The sequence below is a fragment of the Hypomesus nipponensis genome, chromosome 17 (genome assembly GCF_054491055.1).
Source record: "Hypomesus nipponensis isolate SF chromosome 17, ASM5449105v1, whole genome shotgun sequence".
Lineage (NCBI taxonomy): Eukaryota > Metazoa > Chordata > Actinopteri > Osmeriformes > Osmeridae > Hypomesus > Hypomesus nipponensis.
The window spans coordinates 16,559,940-16,585,692 of record NC_140377.1 but is presented as its reverse complement, the minus strand read 5'-3'; the positions used below and the strand labels follow the sequence as shown (position 1 = coordinate 16,585,692).

At 42.5% G+C, this 25,753-nt stretch overlaps 4 protein-coding genes and 1 long non-coding RNA gene across 6 annotated transcripts; 1 reads left to right on the top strand and 4 right to left on the bottom strand.

The window, feature by feature from the left end:
• The first annotated feature begins 54 nt into the window (after window positions 1–54).
• On the top strand, window positions 55–1,355 carry nupr1b (nuclear protein 1b). 2 transcript variants are annotated; one of them, XM_084678167.1, is made up of 3 exons: window positions 55–270; window positions 421–564; window positions 885–1,355. In XM_084678167.1, the coding sequence occupies exons 1-2, from the start codon at window positions 174–176 to the stop codon at window positions 546–548; spliced, it is 225 nt and encodes a 74-aa protein (XP_084534293.1). In that variant the 5' UTR covers window positions 55–173; the 3' UTR covers window positions 549–564; window positions 885–1,355. The 2 variants fall into 2 exon arrangements, with proteins under 2 accessions (XP_084534293.1, XP_084534292.1); XM_084678166.1 differs by having other exon boundaries at window positions 57–270; window positions 421–558.
• Window positions 1,356–5,190: 3,835 nt separating this feature from the next.
• Window positions 5,191–6,429, bottom strand: LOC146253726 (PWWP domain-containing DNA repair factor 3A). Its single transcript, XM_084677037.1, has 4 exons — window positions 6,347–6,429; window positions 5,888–6,095; window positions 5,512–5,700; window positions 5,191–5,327 (listed from the first exon to the last, which is right to left on the bottom strand). The coding sequence occupies exons 1-4, from the start codon at window positions 6,403–6,405 to the stop codon at window positions 5,241–5,243; spliced, it is 543 nt and encodes a 180-aa protein (XP_084533163.1). The 5' UTR covers window positions 6,406–6,429; the 3' UTR covers window positions 5,191–5,240.
• A 1,037-nt stretch (window positions 6,430–7,466) lies between these two features.
• Window positions 7,467–8,170, bottom strand: LOC146253725 (uncharacterized). Its single transcript, XR_014731957.1, has 4 exons — window positions 8,079–8,170; window positions 7,945–7,992; window positions 7,756–7,836; window positions 7,467–7,669 (listed from the first exon to the last, which is right to left on the bottom strand). It is a non-coding gene; the product is annotated as an uncharacterized LOC146253725 (long non-coding RNA).
• A 387-nt stretch (window positions 8,171–8,557) lies between these two features.
• LOC146253724 (HMG domain-containing protein 3-like) lies at window positions 8,558–10,946 on the bottom strand. The gene is made up of 7 exons (XM_084676962.1): window positions 10,703–10,946; window positions 10,465–10,580; window positions 10,175–10,379; window positions 9,973–10,077; window positions 9,627–9,817; window positions 9,382–9,523; window positions 8,558–9,186 (listed from the first exon to the last, which is right to left on the bottom strand). The coding sequence occupies exons 1-7, from the start codon at window positions 10,944–10,946 to the stop codon at window positions 8,612–8,614; spliced, it is 1,578 nt and encodes a 525-aa protein (XP_084533088.1). The 3' UTR covers window positions 8,558–8,611.
• Window positions 10,947–24,370: 13,424 nt separating this feature from the next.
• Window positions 24,371–25,537, bottom strand: LOC146253723 (uncharacterized). Its single transcript, XM_084676961.1, has 2 exons — window positions 25,104–25,537; window positions 24,371–24,926 (listed from the first exon to the last, which is right to left on the bottom strand). Exons 1-2 carry the CDS (start codon window positions 25,535–25,537, stop codon window positions 24,371–24,373), a joined length of 990 nt encoding a protein of 329 aa, XP_084533087.1.
• Between the last annotated feature and the right edge of the window lie 216 nt (window positions 25,538–25,753).

Genomic DNA, 25,753 nt, shown 5'->3' with positions numbered 1-25,753 from the left:
GGACTCATTAGGAGGAGTGAGAGGCGGAGCAACAACTATAAAAAGCAGACTGAAATTTTCGGAAAAACACGTAGCCTACGTGATTGAACAGAAGAAGTTTCAGTTACTTCCTTGATCGATTGTGGTACATTATTTGAAGTATTTTAAAGTTGTTGTATCTTGTAAGAACTACCATGAGCTTTGTGGATGCAAAAAACATTGAGCCAACTATGTTTGAAGATCGTTACTACGACGAATATGAGTATTACAACCTGACAGACAAATACACAGGTAGCTAATATAATTCCAGAGCACGGAAGTGTTCAGTGTCCGTGTTCATTTTTGTCTGGGAGAGGGTAAAACATTTGGGTTTCCCAACACCTCAACATGCCGCACAGACACTTGGTGAATGATGGTTCGTTCATCATTGTTTATTCATAGGTGGAGCTGCACGCAAGGGGAGGACGAAGAAAGAAGCCAGTGACAATACCAATAGACACAACCCCGGAGGACACGAGCGCAAGATCACAGAGAAGCTGCAGAACGCAGAAAAGAATGCAAAAGAGTGAGGCTGTGCAGGTAATTGTAGGTTGATCTTTATAAAATAAATTGCTGTGTGTCTTTAACAGCCTATTTCCAAAACTTTAGATACATGACAAATTTGAATTATAAAATGTTCGTATATATGTGTATATATTTTTATATGTTGTTGTATATGTTGTTGTGTATGTTTTATACTGATGCAGTGAAGTGTTTTATTCCAATTGATCTGGTTCACGTGAACTGAAACTTGTCAAAGATGACTGACAGGGATCATGTTTAGGATACTCTATGCATGGTAAACCAAGTATAACACCTAGTAACATGATTAAAAGTAAACGTCTCAACCGCTTTTTCTTTTCCAGGGCTCACTGGATGGCTAATACTGGCAATTGACCATGGCCGCCGCGTTGGCGACAAAGCGAAATGAGCAGACAGCAGTAATGTGAACTCCAGTTAGCAGAGAAACATGCTGTTACTGCTTTGATGACCAGCTTCTGCATAGGGATCTGTAGACCCCATCAAGAGAAGCAAATGGTATTGTGGTCTCCATGCATCAGGTGATGATAACTAGATGATCTGTGATGTTGACCCTCGCCTAAGACTTTGATGTAAACACCTGTTTGTGGTCTTCTAGACCTACTCAAACAGTGGTCTGTAATGATGGTGGTGGCAATGGTGTAATTTTAAATTGACAATAACTGTCATTTATTTTTTTGAACATATTCTTTTTAAATCCACAATCTATAATAAACATGTTTGAAAAAAATACAGAATTCTTAGATAATTAACCCTAACTCTATTACATGGATGACAATAAAGATTCATGAGATCTATAGGTGAGTCACAAGAATTCTGATGTGAAAAAAAAATCCCAGAAAAATTATTACAATCATGCAATACTATTTACTTTTTGTCTAAGGTCTTGCCACTGAGACTAAAAATAGCAACAATATGTACATTTTTAATGTACTGAAGGGGTTATTCAGAGAGCATTTCCATCAAGATAAATTGCCAGTTTCCAGGTACTTTAGTGTCATAAGGGAAGTGCTGACCTTTGAGCAGTGGCGGGCTGTGCATTTCACGCCTAGGCCTTCAGTGACGTCATACTTAGTCCTGCCTAAATGAATACATCTCATAATACCATCAATATGACACTACGGCTTGAGAATCCAATACAGAATCACACTTATAAATTACATCACCTTAATATAGGCTAGTTGAGCAACACTTAATTTCTGGAGCATTTAAAATCAATGGGCCTCATTCACCAATATCTTCCTAAGTTATTTCTTAAATGTGTTCTTAAGAAAGTTCCTAAGAAAAATCTACGTGTGATTCATGAAGTGTTCTTAAACAGCAGAATTGTTCGCAGGTGAGTTCTTAGAATGATGAATCCCCGTTGCTCCTATTTAGCATAGGTAAACGCCCCGTTAATTCCCATAAAAGGGCATGTTATGGCAGGGCCTTGTGCACACTCAGAGAAATGTCAAAACGACGTGGTAAATAGGGTGGAGGCCTCGACAAAAGACAGAAAAACGTAATAATAATTCAGAAGTGGAGGTACAGTGGTAAGAAGTTATAGCGACAAACGACACATCATATTTAATAGCGTCAGCTGTGGATACAAAGTAGTAAATAAAACCGATGCATGGTATGCAATTACTCATGCAGTGAACGCTGTATCTGGAAAGTGCGCAGAACTGATGAAGGGAAAAAATTAATGGTAGAACTTTAATATGAATTCTTAAGCAGAAAAAACATAGCCTAAAAATCCAATAGTATGAACCTGCAGAGCCGGAGGCCCCGGAGAGCCGGAGTTTCAGGACCACAGTTTCAGGACCACAGTTCAAGGACCCTGACAGCGCCACCTAACTATATTTGAATTGTTTGGTTTGCGAAGATATTTGAATGGTTTGCGAGAGGCAAGAAACAACGATGTCACGAGAGGCAAGAAACAACGATGTCACTTTGAATGGTTTGCGAAGATTGGTTTGCGATAGGCAAGAAACAACGATGTCACAAGATCGCAACAAGATATTTGAATGGTTTGCAAAGATATGAAAATATTCAATATATTCAATATATTGGATAATGAAAGAAATTAAAATCACATAAAATTAGAAAACAAATGTACATACTTCATAGATGTCAAGATCCAGTGTAATTTGATAAAATGAAGTAAGCAAATTAAATAACATGAAATAAAATAAAAAGAAAGGTGGAAAATATATCAATGTGTACAGGTGTGATGCCTGGAGTGACTTTAAAACGTTTTCTGGGACTACAGAGAACCAATGTACACCCTGCAACATGAGCTTTAAGGATTGGGGCTCATTTGCAGATATGCTACTATTTGCTTTGATGGGCTTTAATTCACTAAAGTTCCAAAGTCAACAAAGCATTATGTCCTGAGAACATCACTAATAACAAGCTCCTGGAGACCTAATACAAACAACTGGCCCTGTCTTCTGTGAACTGTTCAACTGGTCCTTGGAGGAACACACAGTTCTAGCTCTGTGGGAGACCTCTGCCATCTGCCTTGTTCCAAAGAAGAGCAGACCCAAACTTCCCAATGACTTCCAACCTTTAGCTCTTACATCGGTGGTGATGAAGACTTTTGAATATCTGATAATTTTGTAACTTCAAGAGACAGTCCAGAACCAGAACCTGGCAGATCAACTCCAGTTTGCCTACATGAAGAGTAGAAGTCTAGATGATGCTGCCCTTACATTGCTGCACCATGTACACTCCCATCTGGAAAAACTACAAGGCTTGTGTTTGTGGAATATCTCTAGTGCCTTTAACAGAATGTAACAACATCTGTTGGGAATACAACTACTAAACATGAGTAAATCCTTGATTCATACTGCAGATAATTAAATTCCTAACACACACACAGGGTTCTGTCTTCTCCCCAGGTCAAAATACTTATTCAATGTACATATTGTCTGATTCATTTCATTATTTTATAGTATGCTCTATTATACATAAATATCAAAAGTTATCTGACAAAATATAAGTAATCAGTTATACTTTATTTTATTTCATGTCATCACGTTGTCTTTGTGTGATGTGGGATGGATGGGGCTGCGGAGGATCCACAGCTTCCTTCTCTTCTGCTGCTGGTGGTGAACCTCTATGGTGGATGGATGGGCTGCATGAGGGTGCTTCCTTTGGTGTGGATGGGCATGCTAGGATGGACTGTTTTGTAGTGGAGGTGACTCAAAACTTTGACCACATGTCAGTGGACCAGATCATCTTTCCTATACCTGTAAATACTGCACATGCCTGTGAGTTCTGGAAAAGTGAAGTTATATTCTATTCTATTTGCTACAGCTTTTGCAGTCACTCAATCTCAACCACAAATGTGTAATGTTAGAGAAGCAAAACACAAGGACGGCTCTCAGGTCAGATTCAAGATATAAATTGTTTTTTTAATTTTCAACCACCCATCGACCTCCATCACCCCTCCACATCGACCTCCATACAACTTCATTCTTCAATGAGAGACAGAAGCAAGAAAAACAAATATAAAAAAACATTATGGATATTTAACTTTTCCTGACCCTTCAATATTCAAACCCCAGGTTGTGAAGTCGGTAACAGCACTACTTACTAGTTGAATGGTCTCCCTTCTGTGCGCAATTGTTTTGATATCCCCCTATCAAACTCTTTCACTTCACTGAAATAGTACAGACAATGGGCCTCATTCTCGAACGCAGTTAAGAAGAATTTAGGAATTTAAGGAATTTCTTCTGAATTGGATTTAGGAAAACATTAGGCATTCATGAAAGTTTTCTCACGTGAGATTTGTTCTGAACTTGAGCAGACTTTCCGAACTCAAAATAGCAGTCGTAAGTCGGGCAGAGTTGTCTCAAATGCGATTCCTTAAAAAGCCACAAGGGGAATCCCATTTAAGAAAACTCTGTGTTAAAAGTGTTAATGAATTTGTGAGAAATTGTTGGTGATTGCGTTCACATCAACTCTACAGACTATGGCAAGCCGTTTTATAATTTAAACAATGAATTCTTGATATCAAGAATTGCATTTTGGATATCAAGAATTCGAATTCTGGATATCAACAATTCATTGGTTAAATGATAAAACGGCTTGCCATAACAGTTATCTTCTGATTTAAGTAATTAAAATAATTAACCTTGCTTAGTGTGCACACTGTTTGATCTAGTGGAGAACAATTCCACTGCTCATCTTACTGGTATGATGTTGCACCGATGCACCTGTGCACCGGTTGCTTTTTGCTTGGACATAACTTGCGTTCCTGTTGCTTTCCTAATTGTGTCAATTCTGACTGCACACGTCACTGCTGTTGCGTGCCCTTATAAGGAGCTGTTGGGGCGTGTATGTATGCAAATTCAGGAGCACGAGGACGCGCTTTCAACTTAAGAAAACTCTTCCCGGGAGCACAGCTCAGAAGACTTCTGCTGCGTCGTAACACATTTTCAAGCGTTCATGAATTTGGCGGATGTCTTTTTCTTACGTTGTTTTTCCGAAGCCCGTAAGAAACAATTCAGAAGAAACTTAAGAAAATGTTTGAGAATGAGGCCCATTATTACTTCTAGGTAAGCATAAATATCAGTTACACTAACAAAGTAGTGTACATTAATCAACATTAGTTAAGTGGTTGATAATTAAGGTATTAATAGTAGATGATAAAGTTGTATGGCATTGTGCAGAAAATGTACATTCTCTACTTACCTCTAATGATAAACTGGTGCAGATATGAATACCTTTTCTGCATACTGCAGCGACAGATTCTTCTGAAAACTCAGGCCGTATATGATGGCCTACAAATATTATATGGTTTATTTTTAAACAATTAATTTACACCGTTATGCCAATACAGAACCTCAAACCATTATTAATAGGTCAGTACATAGGTAGCAACATGATAGGCAGTAGTTTGTTTATATAGTCTTTGAAAGTGCCGGAGCAGGAACATGTACAAATACTTAACATGGCTAGGCCTACCTCTGGAAATAGAACACCAAGGATGAACTGCACTTCATCTGTGAACTTCAGTTTGGTTGGTGTCTGGTTCAGCACCGCCTTCAGATAAGTTATAAGGGTGTCCTGTAGTTCCTCACTGTCGAGGTAGACAGGCACCTGGGAAGAGGTCTTCAGGGGAAACCAGGACGAAGGCTTTCCATTGAGTACACCCTATGGGCAAATCAATGTACAGAAACATTAATTTTGTGGGAAATGGAATGAGTGTGTTGTGTGGTAGTCATTGAACAACTAAGATTAAATACATACATTAAAGAGAGGCAATAAATGAGCTGCATAGTGAATTGATACATCTGTTGATGTTCCTTTGATGAGAAAATGTGAACATTGTCAAAAGTACCACCAAATGCTGCTCAGCTCCCTTGGACTGTACGATGAAGTCCACCAGTCTGTTTTCCTCTGCAGTGCAGTCAGTGACAGTGACCTGCATGTATAGTGGACGATCCTTAGTGATGCCACTCGGTCTCGCCGCTCTGTACACTGGGTCAAGTTGTCCCTGGAGCAAACGCTTGGCCTCATCAGTCCAGAAGGCAAACCTCTGGCCATACCTTTCAAAAATTAATATGATTAATACAAAATATTGCAACTGAAAAAGCTAAGGCATTGTTGCACAATTGACATGAGTGAATCTGCCATGTAGAGTACTTGTTAGTGATTGTTTATTTGTAGATGGTTGACATCATGTAGTCATCAGATGTTCTGACATGCTGCTGATATTTGACTGAGATTTTAGATAATCTAAAAGTGACCCTCAAAGTGTTATTGGAATTAGTAAACACAATGTTTACGGCTGTCATACCCTTGTATTTCGAAACGCTCCATTAGTAAAAGACACCACCACTTCCTAATCGAAGGCATGTCAATCTGAAAGAAATTAGACAGTGACTACGAGAATTTAGTTGTTAATGTATCCTTTCTCTTCAAGATAAATAGTATGTTGCAACATAAGGGAAATTGTAGTTATACAATGGGGGGGGGGGGGTATTTTTTAAATAAACTAACCTCCAAGAATTTAAACCCATCATTTTTCACAATAGAAAGGGTATACTGGAAAAGAGAAGTTAGAAAAACACAATGTTATCAGAAGCCTACAGCCAAGACAACTGTAAACTTACCATAAGCATGAATATCCCACAGTCATTTCCACAGGTCTGGTGTGGCAAGCCCTAAAATCAATTTGTATTTATTTATTAGAAACATGACATGTCTAACAGCTGGTGTGTTCTCCATCACATGATGACTTATATGAAGTCCAGAGTATGATCAGTGATGGTGCACATAAGTCTGCAGTGGCTGCTACATGTACAGTAGGTGTCACGTGTAAATTTAAAAGTTTGATTGTAAAATTAGAGAAACAAATTCACTGATCAGAGCAATGTATTAAAAAAATAAACAGGTAGATGTTTACAACCACTGAGACATAAGGCAATAGGAACATAGCCAAAAATGCTTGTAGAGGCTATAGAAACATATTGAAAACATACTATAACAGGCTGTAGGAACGTAGCCAAAAAAAACAAAGTACTATAGGATAATTGCTTAAATGTAATTTGCCATCTGAACTTGGCAAACAGTATGTCTTATCTGTGGACCTAAACATTTCTCTGTACTCAGCATCACTGAAGCCAGAGTCATGCATGGTGTACTGAGAGTCTAAAAGAGCATCTCTCTCAGGAGGGGCCTCATGATCTGTAATTTGGTAATGGGTAAAGAGTTGAGTTGAGAAGTATTTATGACAGGGAGGAAGGATGGATTTTACTCTGTTTGGAATAAAAAACGAATAAACTTTTGACAGTTATAGTGGTCAAGTTATGGAACAGCAGTCCAATAAATATATATCTGTATAAGTATATGTAAATGATAGAGAAATTAAAAACATTTGAAACATATTAATGTTTATAACTGACCAGGCAAACATAATATAAAGCATTTATAAATACCACAATTATTAAAATACACTATAACACACTAAAACACTACTTAATAACTACTACAGTTATAGACACTTATGTAGTATACTGTGGTAACAGTAACATTCCCTTACACAGAGAATGAAGTGTTCTGGCCCGTTCGCAGTGGTCCATGCCGGAAAGACTAATAAGTCTTTCAAGTCCACATCCTCCTAAATGAATGAAACAACATTTTGTCATTATGCAGATCTATATTTTGGTGAAGCCATACCGGTTTTGTTATTTAATATGCACTCACTGGAAAGTTGACTGTCATGTTGGTTTGTGTATGCTTCCAAGTAGGAATGACATACATGTCCTCTACATAAATGTCTTTGCCCTAATAGAAAACAGCAAATTTGAAAAGACAAAATATAACACAACAATAATAGTAACAACAATAATCTGATTAATTTAGGCTTTAGTCTTCTGTATATACATTACATACGTGTTGCTGAGCCGCTTCATGAATCAATTTCATGCAAGCATTCCCAATCTGCAAGAAAAAATCAATTAAAACTCAAACAGAAAAATTAATACAAACATGGATGTTCCCTTCCTCATGTTTCTTACACTACTCACAGTAGAATCCATGTCTCTTTGCAGCCCAAGACTCCAGAATTCTTCACGTGTAAGACATGTTGGACCTTCTTTAACAATAATTTCCAAAGCAGGCACGCCAAGGGCCGCTGTCTGGGGCACTGCTTCTGGACAAATTAAAGTAAAAATACACAATGAAGCTCACCAGTCATACATGTAAGTGCATGCTGCTAGTATGCTATGAAGCGCCTAACATACATAAAACAAATAAGAAGTATGACAGGACAAGAACAACATGAGGAGTAGTCGTGTACTCTACGTCCATTCCCCCCATTACTCACCACTTGGTACATCGGTGTTCATTGGATCAGGTTGATCCGTGGTGGATGTCTCTGAGGATACTGGATTTACAGAAAATATTAATAGATATCTCAACAATATAGTGAATAATAATAATGTGCTGTTTTTATTATAGAATTGAATAGCAAAACCGTATTTAAAAAGTTACCCAGAACTGCCTGGCTGTTGCTGTTCATTGCTACCTCAGTTTCAAAAACCTTTTTTATGTTGTCCACTCATTGTTTGTTTTTGAGGATGTTGTAATTGTGGATGATATTCCTCATGAGAAACAGATGGGTTGATGGTAAAGACATATTCAAAAAGTAGTTATTTTTTTTCATTCTTGCAAACAGATGTTCTGCTACTTGACTGTTGACCTTTCCGGCAAGTTGTGGGACCAGGCCCAGCTTCCTCAGGGCATCGCGGGCATCCTTTGTGTTATCCTCATGGAAACGGTCATAGAGAGCATAATGCTCTACTGAACCCGTTATTGGACGGCCATCACGGTCTGGGACCAGTTTCTTGCATTTCAGCCAAGGTAGTGACACCTTCAGGTTTCCATCTTTGGCTTGGGTTATGTTCTCTGGAATTGGGTCCATTAACCGTCCTTCAAATGGATTAAAGGGCAGCCTTTCTGGTTGTCTGAGATTCATGTGTGTTGCTAGTCCACGTGGAAAGTCATATATCACAATATTTGGCATATGTTTCCAAGAAAGAAGCATGTCTGCAAAGTCACGTGGGCTTTCAGCTCGAATGTTACACTTAATACTGTATACAATTCCACACGGGCACATAATCACAGCCCAACCGCCTGAGATGAAAAGAGACAAAAGAAACATATTGTAGATAGACAACCTCTGTTTATCCTACAGAATAGATCCTTAGTCAATATGAATGCACATTTAAGATAATCCAAAACTAACAACTTTTGGAAGTGATTCCACCACAGGTAAAACCATTCTTAATAACAGTAGGTCCCACATACACTATGTGAAATGTAGCTTACCTGAGGCAGCCCAAATCTTCTGAAAAACCTTGTCGTACGTTTGGCGTGACTTCATTTCATTGGACAATCTCTGGAGGAGGTCACTGCGTGATCCAGAGGAATCCAATCCACACTCCCTACATAATGTCCTTACCACTTGAACCTATCACATATAAAAGAAAAGGTTTGCGGAGCTGTATGTTCATGGAAATTAATGACCTGTAAATTACTAATTAAAACAGAATTATAATAAATACTGTTTTTACCTTCTGCTTGTAAAGTTCCTGTCTCAGCCGGTATTCTGAGACTGTTATTTCACAGACCTCAGCTGGTTTTGGTGGATGGACTTTTTCAAATTCGGTGTTAAGGACATGGTTTGAGAAGCGTGTATTTTTCCCTATCCACGGTGACCAAAAGTGGTATAATGGTGGTACTGCAAATGGATTGTTTAGGGAACCTTTGGAAACCAAAAGAAATATGTAATTATGCTGTAAATTGAAGTTAAGTAATGGTTCAATTATTGGATCTATTTTAGCTCATAAATTCCACAATTCTGCTGTCATTGAAAACGGTCCAACATGTTAACTCATTTCTAATTACTAATTTCATTACTTGCGAAAAATCCTCGACTGATCCTTTCCATCAATAGTGCCTCCCAAAAACCTTCCATATCAACCTCTCCATTGAAGTCCTCCAGTGGTTGTGCAAGGTCACTCACTAAAGAAACAATGTGAAAATGTTCAATTCAGACAGTAATCTAGTCTAGTCTGTAACTAAATCTAAATATAAGTATATTCCATGAAAGCTTTATTACCTGACAAATGAAAGGCTGCCTTCTTGTGGAGGTCCATGATGACCACTGGTGGATGATCACCACAGGTCACACAAGAATACTGGTAATCATGTTCTGTAAGTGCTTCAAAGTGAAGATACCCATGGAGAACTGTGTCAGCTGAGGGGAACTGTACCCCTATAGCCAATTCTAAATACTCCACCACTCTGCTCACTGCAGTATGGACCTAAGGGAGAAGAATAAGAACATTGTTGTACATTTCCCCGATACAAATGATTAATACAGATAATTTAAGAAGGATCAAAAGTTACCTGCAGCATGAGATCAATGAGTATGAGGTCATTAAAATTGTGTAGGCCGTCTTTCCACTCTTGGTAACGGTAGTATGATCCACATTGATGGCAAGACTTTGAGTAGGTTGACACATCTAGAAATAAAGCAATTAAACAAGAAACATAGTACAGTTTACAACACAATTTGTAAAAAAAAAAAAAAATCTACAACAGTATTTTGGAATAATATATCAATAGATCAACATCGTTGACCTACCTTCAACAATACGTGACTGGGTGAGGATTTTGGCCTTGTGTGTAATGAGGACAGGGTCACTCAGTGGCAAACTGCCTGAGCAGTGCTGGCACATCATCTCCTCTGGAATGAGGTGCTTTGGGTATTCTTTTTCCACTGATGGAAGCTGTAAATGTTCTGGCAGAAGAGCAGGTAGCTTTTTGTATTTCAGAATGTACTGAACCATGCCTTTGATTTTTTGGTCATCTTTAGGTGGATAAGCCATGTCCCCCAGATCAACATCATCTTGACGGTCAGTGTTTTCGTCCCCTGTTGGTGTGGCTGTACTCAGACATTCCACCTCATCAGTGCTCCGGACTTTCCTAAACAGTTTGATGTGTGTCTTGAAGGATTTAAATTTATGTGTCTATTCCAATATGTAATAATGGTGTTCAATGACACAAATATGTGTTCTAGAAAGAGTGGTCTGGAGTCGCAGAGGTCCGATAATATCAGCTTTAATGCAGCAGTTGGAAATCAACAAGTACAGAGCTCTGGGGCTGTCTACGCTTCCCTACCCGCAACAGAGTTTGGGTTGGTTCACGAAGTCCAACTGGCTATCTGTCCCCGCCCCAGCATATATTATACAGTGCAATTGAAACAGAAATATCAAAAAAGGGTTGAGCTTGTTCTCTCGTGTATCAGGGAGTTTGTTCTTCCCCATGCATCCCACCTGCTCGGGTGCTGTCTCAGCCTGGATTCAAGATTGCTTCTGAAATGGAGAGATAACAACACAAAATACAGCCTGTTTCCCACACCCTGTGTGAGACACAATGTTTTAAGCCTGAGTACACTTCTAAGTTCATAAGACATACATTTAATAAGCACAATACATTATTTTAATACATGCATCCTTTATAAAGTCTTATGAGAATTGTTCCCGTTGCTATATAGTGCACAGTGCCCGTGATGCATTTGGTGATTAAGTTGCCACAAATATTAATAACTGGGATTAACTGGGATTATAGATAGTGCCATGCCCGTGATACAGCTAATGATTATAGTTCTAGAATTGTACTGTAATATATTATACATTCTTTAGTCTGAAATAAGTGCATTTGGCAATATATTTGTGTGGGCATGATCTCTTTGTCCTTGAACAAGGTTAGTGCCATGAATTGTTTTTGGTATCGTACGACACCATGACTCTTCCCAGTTGACTGTAATATGAAACTGTGGGTTCATAAATTGAGATGTATTTCGTTGTCTCAGGGGATCTTATGATGGAGTACACAGACAGAGGTATATGGTTGCCTTTGGCAAGGTTTTGCCGATCGAGGCAGTCCTTCTTTCTCTCCTCACCAAACCACTTACTTTTTACCATCTCAGTGAGAGTTTCTTCAAGAAGTACAGGAGAAAAGGGATAGGAGGTACAATATATTATGGATTGAAGATGTATGCATTGATATGCTCTCAATCCACTCCTCCATGCCAACTCCATGTTCTCCTGGCACTCGGTGGATTCACAGGAAACATGTTGATTTTCCCCCCATACTTTGTTCTGTATATGCAGAGGAATACTGGCACCATGAAAAGATTGGTTGATAGTATAGATTCCATTCACTGGATCTATACATTCACTCTGAAGGTGGGAACTTGCTGTTATATCCCTATGCTTGCCTGTGTGCTTCCTTTCCATGTGCCTTTTTAGATTTATTTTATGCATCTTCAAAAAGAGAGAGAGTAATTGGTCAAATTAATCATTGTTAGAATTTAAAAGACTTAAATTACGCCCAAGCCTATTAATGAAATGAAAATACTACTTTAATTTTATTAAAATGGTAAATCTTAGAGTATTAAACTATAATTTAAACAGAATACAGTAGGCTGCAGATTTCATATAGCTGACAGCTCAAATCCACTTGCTTTTATCATTTTTCATCAAGTTTTGTTAATGTGCTGACTTTATCATATAAGACACCTAGTTACAGTAGTTGGGCTTGCCAAAATCGCATTATGGTTTCAATATTACAAAACAAATAGTCTAAAAGTTCGTATTGCAGAAAATGATCATAAGTGAACAGATAGCTAATTGTACCAGAATGTTTTTGACGTTTAGCTAACTTAAATATGTTGAACAATACTCAATTCACATACTTTGCACTACTGTTTCATTAAACAAATAAACAAAGAGTAACAATTTAAAGTTCGTTTTGAAGCAAGCTATTAAAAGCTAACAAATGATTGTGTGTAGCTAGCTAGTTTGGGCTAGTGCCCAAACTACTGAATGCTAGCTAGCTAGCTCTAATCAAGTAGTTTGTTTGACGTTGAAAACCACTCCAGTGTCTTGAAATGATTTCGACAGCAAAGTTGAAGTTAGCTAGCTAACGTTGTCCAATTCAAGACACCAGAATTGTTTTATACATAACCATATGCGATTCACATTTACTACTTACACTCTGATTCTCGTCCATCTTGTTCTGAGCCGTAACCCTACAATATTCACTACTGCAGGAATATATTGATTATCTTCCGGTTCATGTTTATCCAGTACGCTACATGGTGCTGTCAGATAAAACGAGGGTCCTAGAACTGTGGTCCTGAAACTGTGGTCCTGAAACTGCAGCTCTCCGGGGTCTCCGGCTCTGCAGGTACCCCCTACTCTAGAAATCAGTTGACTGTTACAAATATCCATGAGGACTGCTCTTGGTCGCCTAAAGCTTCCAACAGGTACACAGCAGTGTTAATATAGTGTTAATTTAAGTTAAATTCCCAGTGTAAATTATTCAGAGTGAATGGGTGTTGATTTGTGTGTTATTTTAACACTTGCAGTGCTGAAAAAGCTCTGTCGGGGGCGTCATTTCAAGGAGTCAGGAGCATACACTCATTTTGAGTTACTTTCCACATCCGTTTTTTTCACGCTCATTGACGAGAAGGACTAGCCTGACGTTGTCATACTCATAATTCTAGTCAGAATATGAGTCTGAAAACTCTCCGTTGGGCTTTGAGTACGGAGCGTGTTTCAACCGAACTCATAAAACAAATGCCTCTACGCTCAATTGGATAGACCTACAACCAATCAGAACAACGTATTATGTTGTGTGTTGAAAACAAATTCAACCCAAGGGCTCTTTCGTGACGTTTTCCATCATCTGTCCATCATCGTATAAAGCCCGCCCTGGAAATTTCATTGGTCCGTCCCGATTCTGGGTTTTCTGTAGTTGTCCCCAATACGAGACCCTCCAGACCCAACTTCCCGAACAATTTTTTTTGTTGGCGGGAGAAGTTGGGCTGGCAGCCAGGCTAGAAAAGGACATTTGTTGTCACTGATTTAATGTGCCAGTGAATTTAGCGCGCCCAGAAGAAAACTGTGCGGGATTGGGATATTTGGTTTAAAAGGTAAGTCACCACCATGAGTCACCACCTTACCGCGGTGGAGGGGTTTGCGTGTCCTAGTGATCCTGGAAGCTATGTTGTCGGGGGCTTTATGCCCCTGGTAGGGTCACCCAAGGCAAACAGGTTCCAGGTGAAAGACCAGACAAAGCGTGGCTCAAAAAGACAACCATGAAGAAAAACATTAATGGTTCTCAGTTGCCCCTGCCCGGAAGCGGGTCACCGGGGCCCCCCCCTGGAGCCAGGCCTGGTGGTGGGGCTTGATGGCGAGCGCCTGGTGGCCGGGCCTTTTCCCATGGGGCCCGGTCGGGCACAGCCCGAAGGGACAACGTGGGACCCTCTTCCAGTGGGCTCACCATCCGCAGGAGGGGTCATGGGGGTCGGGTGCAGTGTGAGACGGGCGGCGGCCGAAGGCGGGGGCCTTGGCGGTCCGATCCTCGGCTGCAGAAGCTAGCTTTAGGGACGTGGAACATCACCTTGCTGGCGGGAAAGGAGCCTGAGCTGGTGCGCGAGGTAGAGAGTTTCCGGCTAGATATAGTCGGCCTCGCCTCGACGCATAGCATAGGCTCCGGAACCAGTCTCCTTGAGAGGGGCTGGACTCTCTTCCACTCTGGAGTTGCCCTTGGTGAGAGGCGTCGAGCTGGGGTGGGAATACTTGTTTCCCCTCGGTTCGGCGCCTGTACATTGGGGTTCACCCCGGTGGATGAGAGGGTAGCCTCCCTCCGCCTTCGGGTGGGGGGACGGGTCCTCACTGTCGTTTGTGCTTATGCACCAAACGGCAGCTCAGAGTACCCACCCTTTTTGGAGTCTCTGGAGGGGGTGCTGGAAAGCGCTCCTCCCGGGGATTCCCTCGTCCTCCTGGGGGACTTCAATGCTCATGTGGGCAATGACAGTGAGACCTGGAAGGGCGTGATTGGGAGGAACGGCCCCCCCGATCTGAACCCGAGTGGTGTTCTGTTGTTGGACTTCTGTGCTAAACACGGCTTGTCCATAACGAACACCATGTTCAAGCATAAGGGTGTCCATATGTGCACCTGGCACCAGGACACCCAAGGTCTCAGTTCGATGATCGACTTTGTTGTCGTGTCGTCGGACTTGAGGCCGCATGTCTTGGACACTCGGGTGAGGAGAGGGGCGGAGCTGTCAACTGATCACCACCTGGTGGTGAGTTGGCTCTGATGGTGGGGGAAGACGCCGGTCAGGCCTGGCAGGCCCAAACGTAATGTGAGGGTCTGCTGGGAACGGCTGGCGGAACCCTCTGTCAGAAGGAGCTTCAACTCCCACCTCCGGGAGAGCCTCGATCATGTCTCGGGGAGAGCCGGGGACATTGAGTCCGAATGGGCCATGTTCCGGGCCTCCATTGTTGAAGCGGCTGACCGGAGCTGTGGCCGCAAGGCGGTTGGTGCATGTCGCGGCGGTAACCCTCGGACCCGGTGGTGGACTCTGGAGGTGAGGGATGCCGTCAAGCTGAAGAAGGAGGCCTATCGGACTTTATTGGCTGGTAGGACTCCTGAGGCAGCTGATGTGTACCGGCAGGCCAAGCGGTATGCGGCTTTGGCGGTCGCGGAGGCAAAAACCTGGGCATGGGAGGAGTTCGGCGAGGCCATGGAGAATGACTTCCGAACGACTTCAAAAAGGTTCTGGACCACCATCCGGCGGCTCAGGAGGGGGAAGCAGTGCTCTGTCAACACTGTATACGGTGGGGATGGTGCGCTGCTGACCTCGACAGTGGACGTCCTGGATCGGTGGAAGGAATTTTTCGAAGACCTCCTTAATTCCACCAACACGCTTTCCGACGTGGAGGCAGAGTCTGGGGACATCGGGGGGGGCCCTTCTATCTCTGGGACGGAGGTCACCGAGGTGGTTAAAAAGCTCCGCGGTGGCAGGACCCCTGGGGTGGATGAGGTCCACCCGGAGTTCCTTAAGGCTCTGGATGTTGTAGGGCTGTCTTGGTTGACACGACTCTGCAACATCGCGTGGACAACGGGGACAGTGCCTCTGGACTGGCAGACCGGGATGGTGGTTCCCCTCTTTAAAAAGGGGGACCGGAGGGTGTGCTCCAACTTTAGGGGGATCACACTCCTCAGCCTCCCTGGGAAAGTCTATTCAGGGGTCCTGGAGAGGAGGATCCATCGGATTGTCGAACCTTGGATTCAGGAGGAGCAATGTGGTTTTCGTCCTGGCCGTGGAACAGTGGACCAGCTCTATACCCTCCGCGGAGTCCTGGAGGGTACATGGGAGTTAGCCCAACCAGTCTACACATGTTTTGTGAATATGGAAAAGGCGTTCGACCGTGTCCCTCGGGCGCTCATGTGGGGGGTGCTCCGAGAGTATGGGGTACCGGATTCCCTGATCGGGGCTGTCCGGTCCCTGTACGACCGGTGCCAGAGTTTGGTCCGCATTGCCGGTAGTAAGTCGAACTTGTTTCCGGTGAGGGTTGGACTCCGCCAGGGCTGCCCTACGTCACCGATTCTGTTCATTACCTATATGGACAGGATTTCTAGGCGTAGCCAGGGTGTTGAGGGGGTCCGGTTTGGTGACCTCAGGATCGGGTCGCTGCTTTTTGCAGATGATGTGGTCCTGTTGGCTTCATCGGGCCGCGACCTTCAGCTCTCACTGGAGCGGTTCGCAACCGAATGTGAAGTGGCTGGGATGCGAATCAGCACCTCCAAATCTGAGGCCATGGTAATCGACCGGAAAAGGGTGGAGTGCCATCTCCGGGTCGGGGAGGAGATCCTGAACCAAGCGGAGGAGTTCAAGTATCTCGGGGTCTTGTTCACGAGTGAGGGAAGAATGGAGCGCGAGATCGACAGGCGGATCGGTGCGGCGTCCGCAGTGATGCGGGCTCTGCATCGGTCCGTCGCTCTCTATTTACCAGTCGATCTACGTTCCTACCCTCACCTATGGTCACGAACTATGGGTAGTGACCGAAAGAACGAGATCGCGAATACAAGCGGCCGAAATGAGCTTTCTCCGCAGGGTGTCCGGGCTCTCCCTTAGAGATAGGGTGAGAAGCTCGGTCATCCGGGAGGGGCTCAGAGTAGAACCGCTGCTCCTCCGTGTCGAGAGGAGCCAGCTGAAGTGGCTCGGGCATCTGATTAGGATGCCTCCTGGACGCCTCCCTGGTGAGGCGTTCCGGGCACGTCCCACTGGAAAGAGGCCCCGGGGAAGACCCAGGACACGCTGGAGGGACTATGTCTCTCCACTGGCCTGGGAACGCCTCGGGGTCCCCCAGGAAGAGCTGGTGGAAGTGGCCGGGGAGAGGGAAGTCTGGGCCTCCCTGCTTAGGTCGCTGCCCCCGCGACCCGATCCCCGGACAAGCGGTAGATGATGGATGGATGGGACAACCTGAGGCAAGCAGGGTGAATTGCCTTGCCCAAGGACATAGCTTAATTTTTTCACTGCCGGGAATCAAACCGGCAATCGTCTGATTAATAGCCTGATTCCCTAACCGCTCAGCCATCTAGAAGGTATTCTATTAACCTTAACGGCAGCATTTCAAATGGAATCCCGATTCAAACAGTACCATCTGCTAACTGAAAATGAGCCCCCAAAAACTTAAATAAGATTGACATTTATTTAGGGGGAAATGGCTACTTCAAAAGAAGTTTGCCAGACGCTATCATTGTCAGTATATATTTCAAATATCTTTCCATTTAATTAGGATTCCCCCATCAGGAATAGGCTTTAAGGTGACTTACCCCTGAAGTACCCTGCAAAGGTTCACCTTGATATGTGAAAATATGACTGAATTAGAGCTGTTTGAGCTTGGACCAAATGCGACTATGAGTGCCATAGGAGAAACGTCTTATTTTAGTATTCAGTAACTGAACACTGCAAGGTCTAAGAGTTGTAGAGTTTGTACAATAAAGGCTATAGAGTCTATAGCCTTTATTGTACAAACTCTACAAAGGCATTCTCGCCTCTCTCTTCAGCCTCAAAAAGGTCACCGACAACAGCATCTAAAGCTAGTTTTCATGATGTTATGTAACTTTCTCCCTCTAATCTGCATCTATGCACTGCATCTTTATTTCGGGAGAATTCAGTCAATCCAATTTTAGTTTTGGAGTCTCTGTTGGCTGTTTGCTCTATGACTTGATCACAGGCAGTGTTTGCAAAACCATACCCCTGTTGTCTCTGAGCAACAAAATCCCCAGATTGTACCTGTAGGTATATGCAAAATGTGTGTCCTCCAGACTGTTCATCTCCAGCCAGTAAGAAGAAAGGCATCTTGCATAGTTTGGGACCAGACACTCGGACAACAAGAGGGGCATGGTATTCCACATCAGATTATAGGTCTTCTTTGTCCTGGCCATCCTCTCCTCTGCCCTGCCCGTCATGTCTGTGCTTTTAATAAGCATGCAATATCTGTCAACTCATTTTCAAATAAAATGTGGTGCACTTAGATTGTAACAGCAAAATTGATTTTGCAGTAGGTTGTGTACACTGACCCCATTGTACATATTGCCATACAAAATACAGAAAACCTTCTCCAGAGCTGAATTTTCACTGTTACATTCTTTAGCTATATTTGTTGTGTTGGTGAAGTTACTCTAACACCCCTGTGAAATCCAGCATTACCTAGGATATGGTTCTGAGGTGCTGAATTTAAGTTGAATCTTTCTATTGCTTTTTCTGAAAGAATGCTTTTCTTGCTTTTGCAATTGCATTTTGCAATTGCAATGGACTCTGAACAAACTTGGACCAACTAGCTTCAGTAAATGGGTAGATTAGATATTTTGCTTTGTTACCTACATGCATACAGCATGATTGCAACTAGTTGGGAGTCAGGTGGCTGAGCGGTTAGGGAATCGGGCTAGTAATCTGAAGGTCGCCAGTTAGATTCCCGGCCGTGCCAAATGACGTTGTGTCCTTGGGCAAGGTACTTCACCCTACTTGCCTCGGGAGAATGTCCCTGTACTTACTGTAAGTCGCTCTGGATAAGTGTGTCTGCTAAATGACTAAATGTAATGTAGTTGTGGCCTTGAATACACTGCTAGCAATACAATTAATTGTGCACATGCGTGTATTATACTAATGAGGTTTGTTTTCCAAGTGTCCAGAAATGTCAATATGTATTGATAAGTGTTACTGATGTGGTATACCTACTCTTGGCTAATTATAATTACGTATGTCATTGATTCATTATTATATGTTTAGGCAACACACACATAAAACAATACTGTATATTTGAACGATGTTCTGCACATTTCATTATTACTTAACTGTTAACTTGCTCTGATAACTAATAGCAGCGCAATAATATTACAAAATGCTTGTTGCAACACTATATCTTTACATATATTACTAATACATTTTCCCATATAAATCGAAATACATTATGGTGGTATTTATAGATATAAAACTGCATACATTTTGGGATATATAAACACATATATTATACATTCATGTTGCAATGTATTGTACAATATAATATTAAATCCCATATATGGACATATATTGCCTAATATATAACATGATATTTTCCAATATACTGCAATATATTCTCCTTCCGTAAGGGTAGCCATCTGTTTTACTTTTTTTCCCTACATTTGAAGCCCAGTCGACCACTGACAATATACCGACTCACCAAAATGCACATGTGAATGTTTACTTCCTACTTTACTCGCCTTGAATATCGGGGTATACGATTGGTGGATTTTATGAAGGTGTCATGTATACAAGCTCTTATTGGATGCGGACCATAGTTGTCCGGATAACATGCCTGTGTCAATAAAGAAACAAAATGTTTGTTCCTTGAAAAATGTGCAAGAACTGGACATGCTCCCCCCAAAATAAGGGTTGTAAAAAGGTTTTGAAGCGATACAGAAAAATCCAGCTCCTCCATCGCCAGGGATCGTTCAAATGCACAATTTTGACCTTTGGCCCACCACCTATGCGTGATTTTGTGCTATAGCCTATATTTTTTCCTACTAGATGTGCTTTATATCTTCTATATTCTGTGTCCAATCTAAAGCTCCAATCAGGAGCTGTAATAACTGTAATCACCATGGCAACTCACTCACTCAACGTTGGCCACAACCTCTGTGGGTAACGCAGGTTGTGTCATTCGCCACAACGCAGGCTAATCGATTTGCTAATGGTAGCTAGCCTACCTGTTTCTTCCTTATCGCTTCTCGGACAGACACTGACCCTCCCCCGTCGATACCGGATCGCCGGTTTGGGATCCGGTGACGAGGGCGGGTCGGAGCGGTCGCCTGCCTGGGGGCTTCGGCCCCGACGCCAGACGGGGACTTGTCCCCAAATTTCTGAGCGTTGGGCGTTTCCAGCGTTGCTGGACACCCAGAGGTGGGCCAGGCCACCGAAGGGAAGGACTGATGGAACGGACTGATGGTCGGACCTGAGGATTTGGAATCCTCACCGAAGGGCGGCCTGGGAGAAGTGGCAAAGGGATGGAGCCTTCCCAGGGGCCGTCGCGACCGAGGGCAGAGGGCCAGTCGCTCGATTACCACTGGCGAGGACGACCGGGAGGAGAGCGAGACGGGGCCATCAGGGCGAAAGCCTGGATCAACCCCGCCAACCTCGGACTTCCACTTGTAACCCCCTAGTGGGGCAATTGATATGTTCTGTCCTGTACCCCCTTGTGGGGATCCTGTATGTCTGAGGCCCCGTTTACACGGAAGAAAAACGCATATATTTTCATGCGGTTTGGCCTTTCATTCACACGAAAACAGAGGTTTTGTCACGGAAAACGATCATTTCTAAAAACTCTGACCAAAGTGGAGATTTCTGAAAATAGTTTTTGTGTTTGCCTGTGCACTAGGTTAAACGGAGTTTTAGGTTCTCAAACGTCACAATATGCGACTAAAAATGTATCACGTCATATGAGCGTCCTATGTTTACAGTTTGCTTACTGATCATTGATGCTAAGCATGGACGTTAAGGTAGTGCTAATTTGTGCGTTATTGCAAACCCTTTTGGCCTGTTTGTACTTACAAACACAACTAGTTATTTATATCGAGGAGCAGAGGCGAAGAACTGCACGGAGGTCAGCAGTCCTTCTACAACAACTTTCACTCCCAAGACGAAGTTACATTGCCTGCCGACGGTTTTGGATCCGACCAGGGCGAACCGCTGTCTGGTGGGATAACTTTGAGATGGATGTCGTCCTCCCGGAGGAATGGCATGAGAACTTCCGAATGTCGCGCTCATCACTACTGTCTCTTTTGGAGTTACTGCATCCCTCCATAGAAGGTCAGACTACTGTCATGCGGTCGCCGGTCAGTGTGGTTAAAAAAGTTGCCCTCACCCTATACTATTTATCTGATGAAGGTAGACTACGTAAAACTGCAAACGCATTTGGTCGGTCTAGATCGGCCGTTTCCATAATAATCAGACAGGTGTGTAGAGCCATAACAGTTGACTTGGGTCCTAAATATATTAAACTGGCGAAAACAGAAGCTGCTGTCCAATCACTTGTGAAGGGATTTGAAGAAGGTCATGGCCTCCCTCAGTGCCTCGGTGCTGTGGATGGGACACATGTAGAGATAAAGCAACCATTGGCCAATTCTACTGATTACCTCAATAGAAAAGGGAGGTTTACCTTGAACATTCAAGCCACCTGCGAGTATAAATATTCCTTCATGGACATAGTGGTGAAATGGCCTTCACTAACTCTTCACTGAACACGTCCTTGAAAAGGGGAAACCTGTCCAAGGCAAATCATTGAAGATGAAGAGGCCATACAAGTGTACATACTCGGTGACCCTGCATATCCACTGCTCCCATATGTTATGAAAGAGTATGTAAATGGGGGAAGCACAGCCCAGGAGCAGTACTTTGGACTATCCTTGTGCCGAGCACGGATGGTGATAGAGTGTGCGTTTGGCAGGCTAAAAGCCCGGTTTGGAGCACTGAGAAGGGCTATGGACATTAATCTGCATGATCTGCCCTTCGTAATTTATGCATGTTTTGTGCTGCACAATTACTGTGAGGCTACTAAGGACAGAGTAGACGACAACAGTGTAATTGGGGCAATTCAGTATGACCGGGACAACCAGCCAGACACACAAGCAGTTGTCAGAGGTGACTCCATGACAGCAGAAGGGAAGAGGGTCAGGAGAATCCTAACTCAATTCCTGGATCTTTAAAAGAAACAATCCTCTTTCCAGTGTGTGGAGTCGTGTGATTCCTGGATGCATAACAGGGACCATCTTCTTACCAGTGTACTGTAGTTGTGTGATTCATTTAAAGGTGACATGACATGAAAACTTCATTTTATGAGGTTATTTAACATTAATATGAGTTCCCCTAGCCTGCCTTTGGTCCCCCAGTGGCTAGAATTTTCAATAAGTGTAAACCAAGCCCTGCGTGTTCTTCTCCGCCCTTGACAAAATGAAGGCTCAATTGCGCTGTTCGAAAATCTCCCCCTAGTGACGTAGATAGGGGGAAGGTTACCTCCCCTCTCTCTGCTTTGCCCGACCAGATCATCTAGCCCGTCCATGAGAAACTGAGCTACCACCGTGCAAGGGCGAGTGCGATATCGGTTTTTCCTGGAGAGACATCATGGCGAGCAAACAAACGGAGCATAACAGTTGCTCAGTGCTTGGATATACAAATGCAAGCACACATCTTTTTTTTTTGTTCCTTCATCAGAGCCTTTGCACAACCCGTATCTTCGCTGGAAATGCGCCGACACAACTTCCCAAAGTGTTGTATGTCTGCGCCAAACATTTCCTCAACTTGAGCCAACTCAAAGCTGGCCTTGCTGAAATTAAATTCTGGATCATTACTAAATTTCCTTGGTCAAGCTACAAACCTTGGACAAGTAAGTTAACTAACGCTATATCATTTTGTTGCTTTACTGTATATGGTTACCTATCTTGCTACCCTTAGAATGTGGCTGTAACATTAGCTCTGCAGCTAACAGCTGAGTTACTGTTGCTAACGTAAAGATAAATGGCATCAAGTGTGTGTGTGAATACAAACGCTGTAACGCTAGTGTTGTACACTTCTTTGATTTTTGGATAACCGTTCTGCTGTTGGTGTTATGGCTCGCGATATCCGCCTTTCTCCACATTGAAATGACTGAGTGTGCACCTCTGCAAACCAGGGTGATCAGATGAGAATGGCTAAATTCGAGGCATTTTACAGCAACGGGGGCAACGAGCCATTGCGATACATCCTGTAAACATTAGCGCATGTTGCCGCCTCTCTCCTCCTCATTAGCATTTAAAGCTACAGACACAGAAACAGCGCGTTCTGAGGAAAGCTGATTGTGGGACTACTTGTAGTGGCTATAATTCTGCACCATGGCTGAATTTCGGGAAAGAGACTTCAGATACAGTATTAGGGGACAACTAAGGCCTATATAAAAGCATCCAAAAACAGCATGTCATGTCACCTTTAACACAGTATTGTATAAGGTTGCATCAGTGATGCTGAGCGTGTAGTAAACATGTTACACTCTTTATAATGTCAGACAAAACTGTCTGCTAAGAATACAACCCTTTAAGTTCTCATTGTTATTATTCAAAATGTTTGGACTATGTTCATTGCAGCATTTAAATGTACAAGACGTTTGTTTAAGCAAATATGTTTACAGTTGTTTTGTTATTTACTTTGTACATTTTTAACAAGTCACTTGAAAGGAATGTATTGCCATTGCCAAGTGTAAATGTTTGCATGTTTGGTAGAATGCCATAAAGAATGAGAAATTCGTAATGGTCCTGTGTGAAAGTTTTCTGAAATAGGTTGATCTGGTTTAGTGTGACCCATATTGATTAATCACAGACACACCTTCAGTTTTCAGACATTTTACTTCTGAACACATCTGACACTTGACATACACAAAAACAAAATGCCTGTTTGTCATTTAGCCAGAAAATCTGAGATAGTAGTGCAAATAAGCTGCCTCTGTTGTGCAAATTGTCAAATAATAAATAAAATCATCTTTCAAGTACATTTAAGACTTTAAGAGGAATAACTAAATTGACAAAAGTAGTGCACATAAGCTGCCTCTGTAGTGCAGATTGTCAAATAATAAATAAAAGCATTGTTAAACTGACTTCAAGACGTTTAACTAAATTGACAAAAGTGGTGCGCTAAACTCAAGGCTACCTCGTTTGTAAAGAGTACCCATTAGTAAACTCTTGGTACTCTGTAAAATATTGGAACTGCTAGGGGTCAAATTTCACACTAAACACCCCCTCCCCAAAAAATTTTTTATAATAAATTGTAGCTGGTAATACAAGTAATTGATACTTGCCATTATTGTACATCTCAAAATATAGCTGTGCAGGAACAGTCATAACACAAAATGTATTTGAAGAGATAAACCATCAGAGGTAAGATTCACTAAGCTTCCTTGAAAAGGGCTTGGGTAAATGAAAACAGCCCCGTGCCCTCGACAGATGTGTGTGTCAAATCTGCTGTGTTGATGCTGCTGAGTGGCACTGCATTGTGTGTTCTATTGTTAGCTGATGAGTTGGGTGGGAATGAATGCTGAACTGGTGCTGAATTTGGGAAATATGACTGTAGTGGTGGCGTGTGTGCATTTATCTGTCCATGAGGACCTCTTCCATCAAATGGCATGTTGTAATGTGGCGGTGTGTGCACGACTTGTCGCAGGAGATTAAACCCATCAGCAATTGATGTTGTAAGCCTATCAAGTGTATCTGTTATCCTACTGAAATTATCAGATGCTTGCTTTTCTGAGGTCTCCATTATTTCAACCAGTTTCTTCTTCATACTTTTGTCCTCTTCAATCGCATTCAGCCACTGGGTCTCAGCTGGCAGCTTTCTCTTCAGCCGTTCATGCCGGTGTCCATTCAGTTTAGCCATTACAAAGTAGACCAAACCAAATTCATTAATTGTAACTATTATAGTGTGTAACCAATTTGGGGAAGTCAACCTATCCAAATAGTATCTTGTATTTTATTTATTTAGTTAATTTTTACAGGGACAGTGCACATGAATCCACGTTTTAAGTAAAAGTGCTGGTTTTAGCCAACTGGCTAATTTTCAACCGTTAGTTATTAAAAACAGTTACAGTTATTAAAAACAGTTACAATACAGACAATCATTGAACAATGAACACACGCAGGGCAACATAGGACAAGCAAGACATAGCATACAGAGAGCAACAGAACAATAGGCAACGGACTGGATGGTCGTAGTGGCGGGGGAACCACCCCATACCTGCTCACATAGTTCATAGTATAGAAGTACCACTCTACCGTGGCCGCTCCTACGTCCAGTGTCAACTGCATTTCGGTACTTTCCTCTGACTGCCTTAATTTTCGTTGTCAGGTGCGCCCGAGTTATTTCTTCCTTTACATGAGGATATTCTTCGGAGGTCTCAGACGGGTACTGTTCCAAGAACAATGCCAACATGTCCAAGTATTTAGTTTGGCATGATTCCCAATCTACATTCTCATTCTCTTTATTGACCTTGTAATCCAAAGCGACGCGAAGCAGGAGCTCCACTTCGCAGTCGGTCCAAACAAATGAACTTCGCGTCATGTTCAGCTACTGTTGATAGGAAAAGGAAGTTGATTGTGTTATTCGTAGTTGTTGTTTTTGAGAATTCTGATTGGTTTGCATGACTTTATCCTTCTTGTTACACTGCCACCTACAAGTTTGGCATAATTATGATGGCGCTCGGGAGCGTATTTATGCGGGTTCAACATTTTTTTAAACGATCTTGTGTGTTTGACGTTATTTTTGAAAACTGAGGGA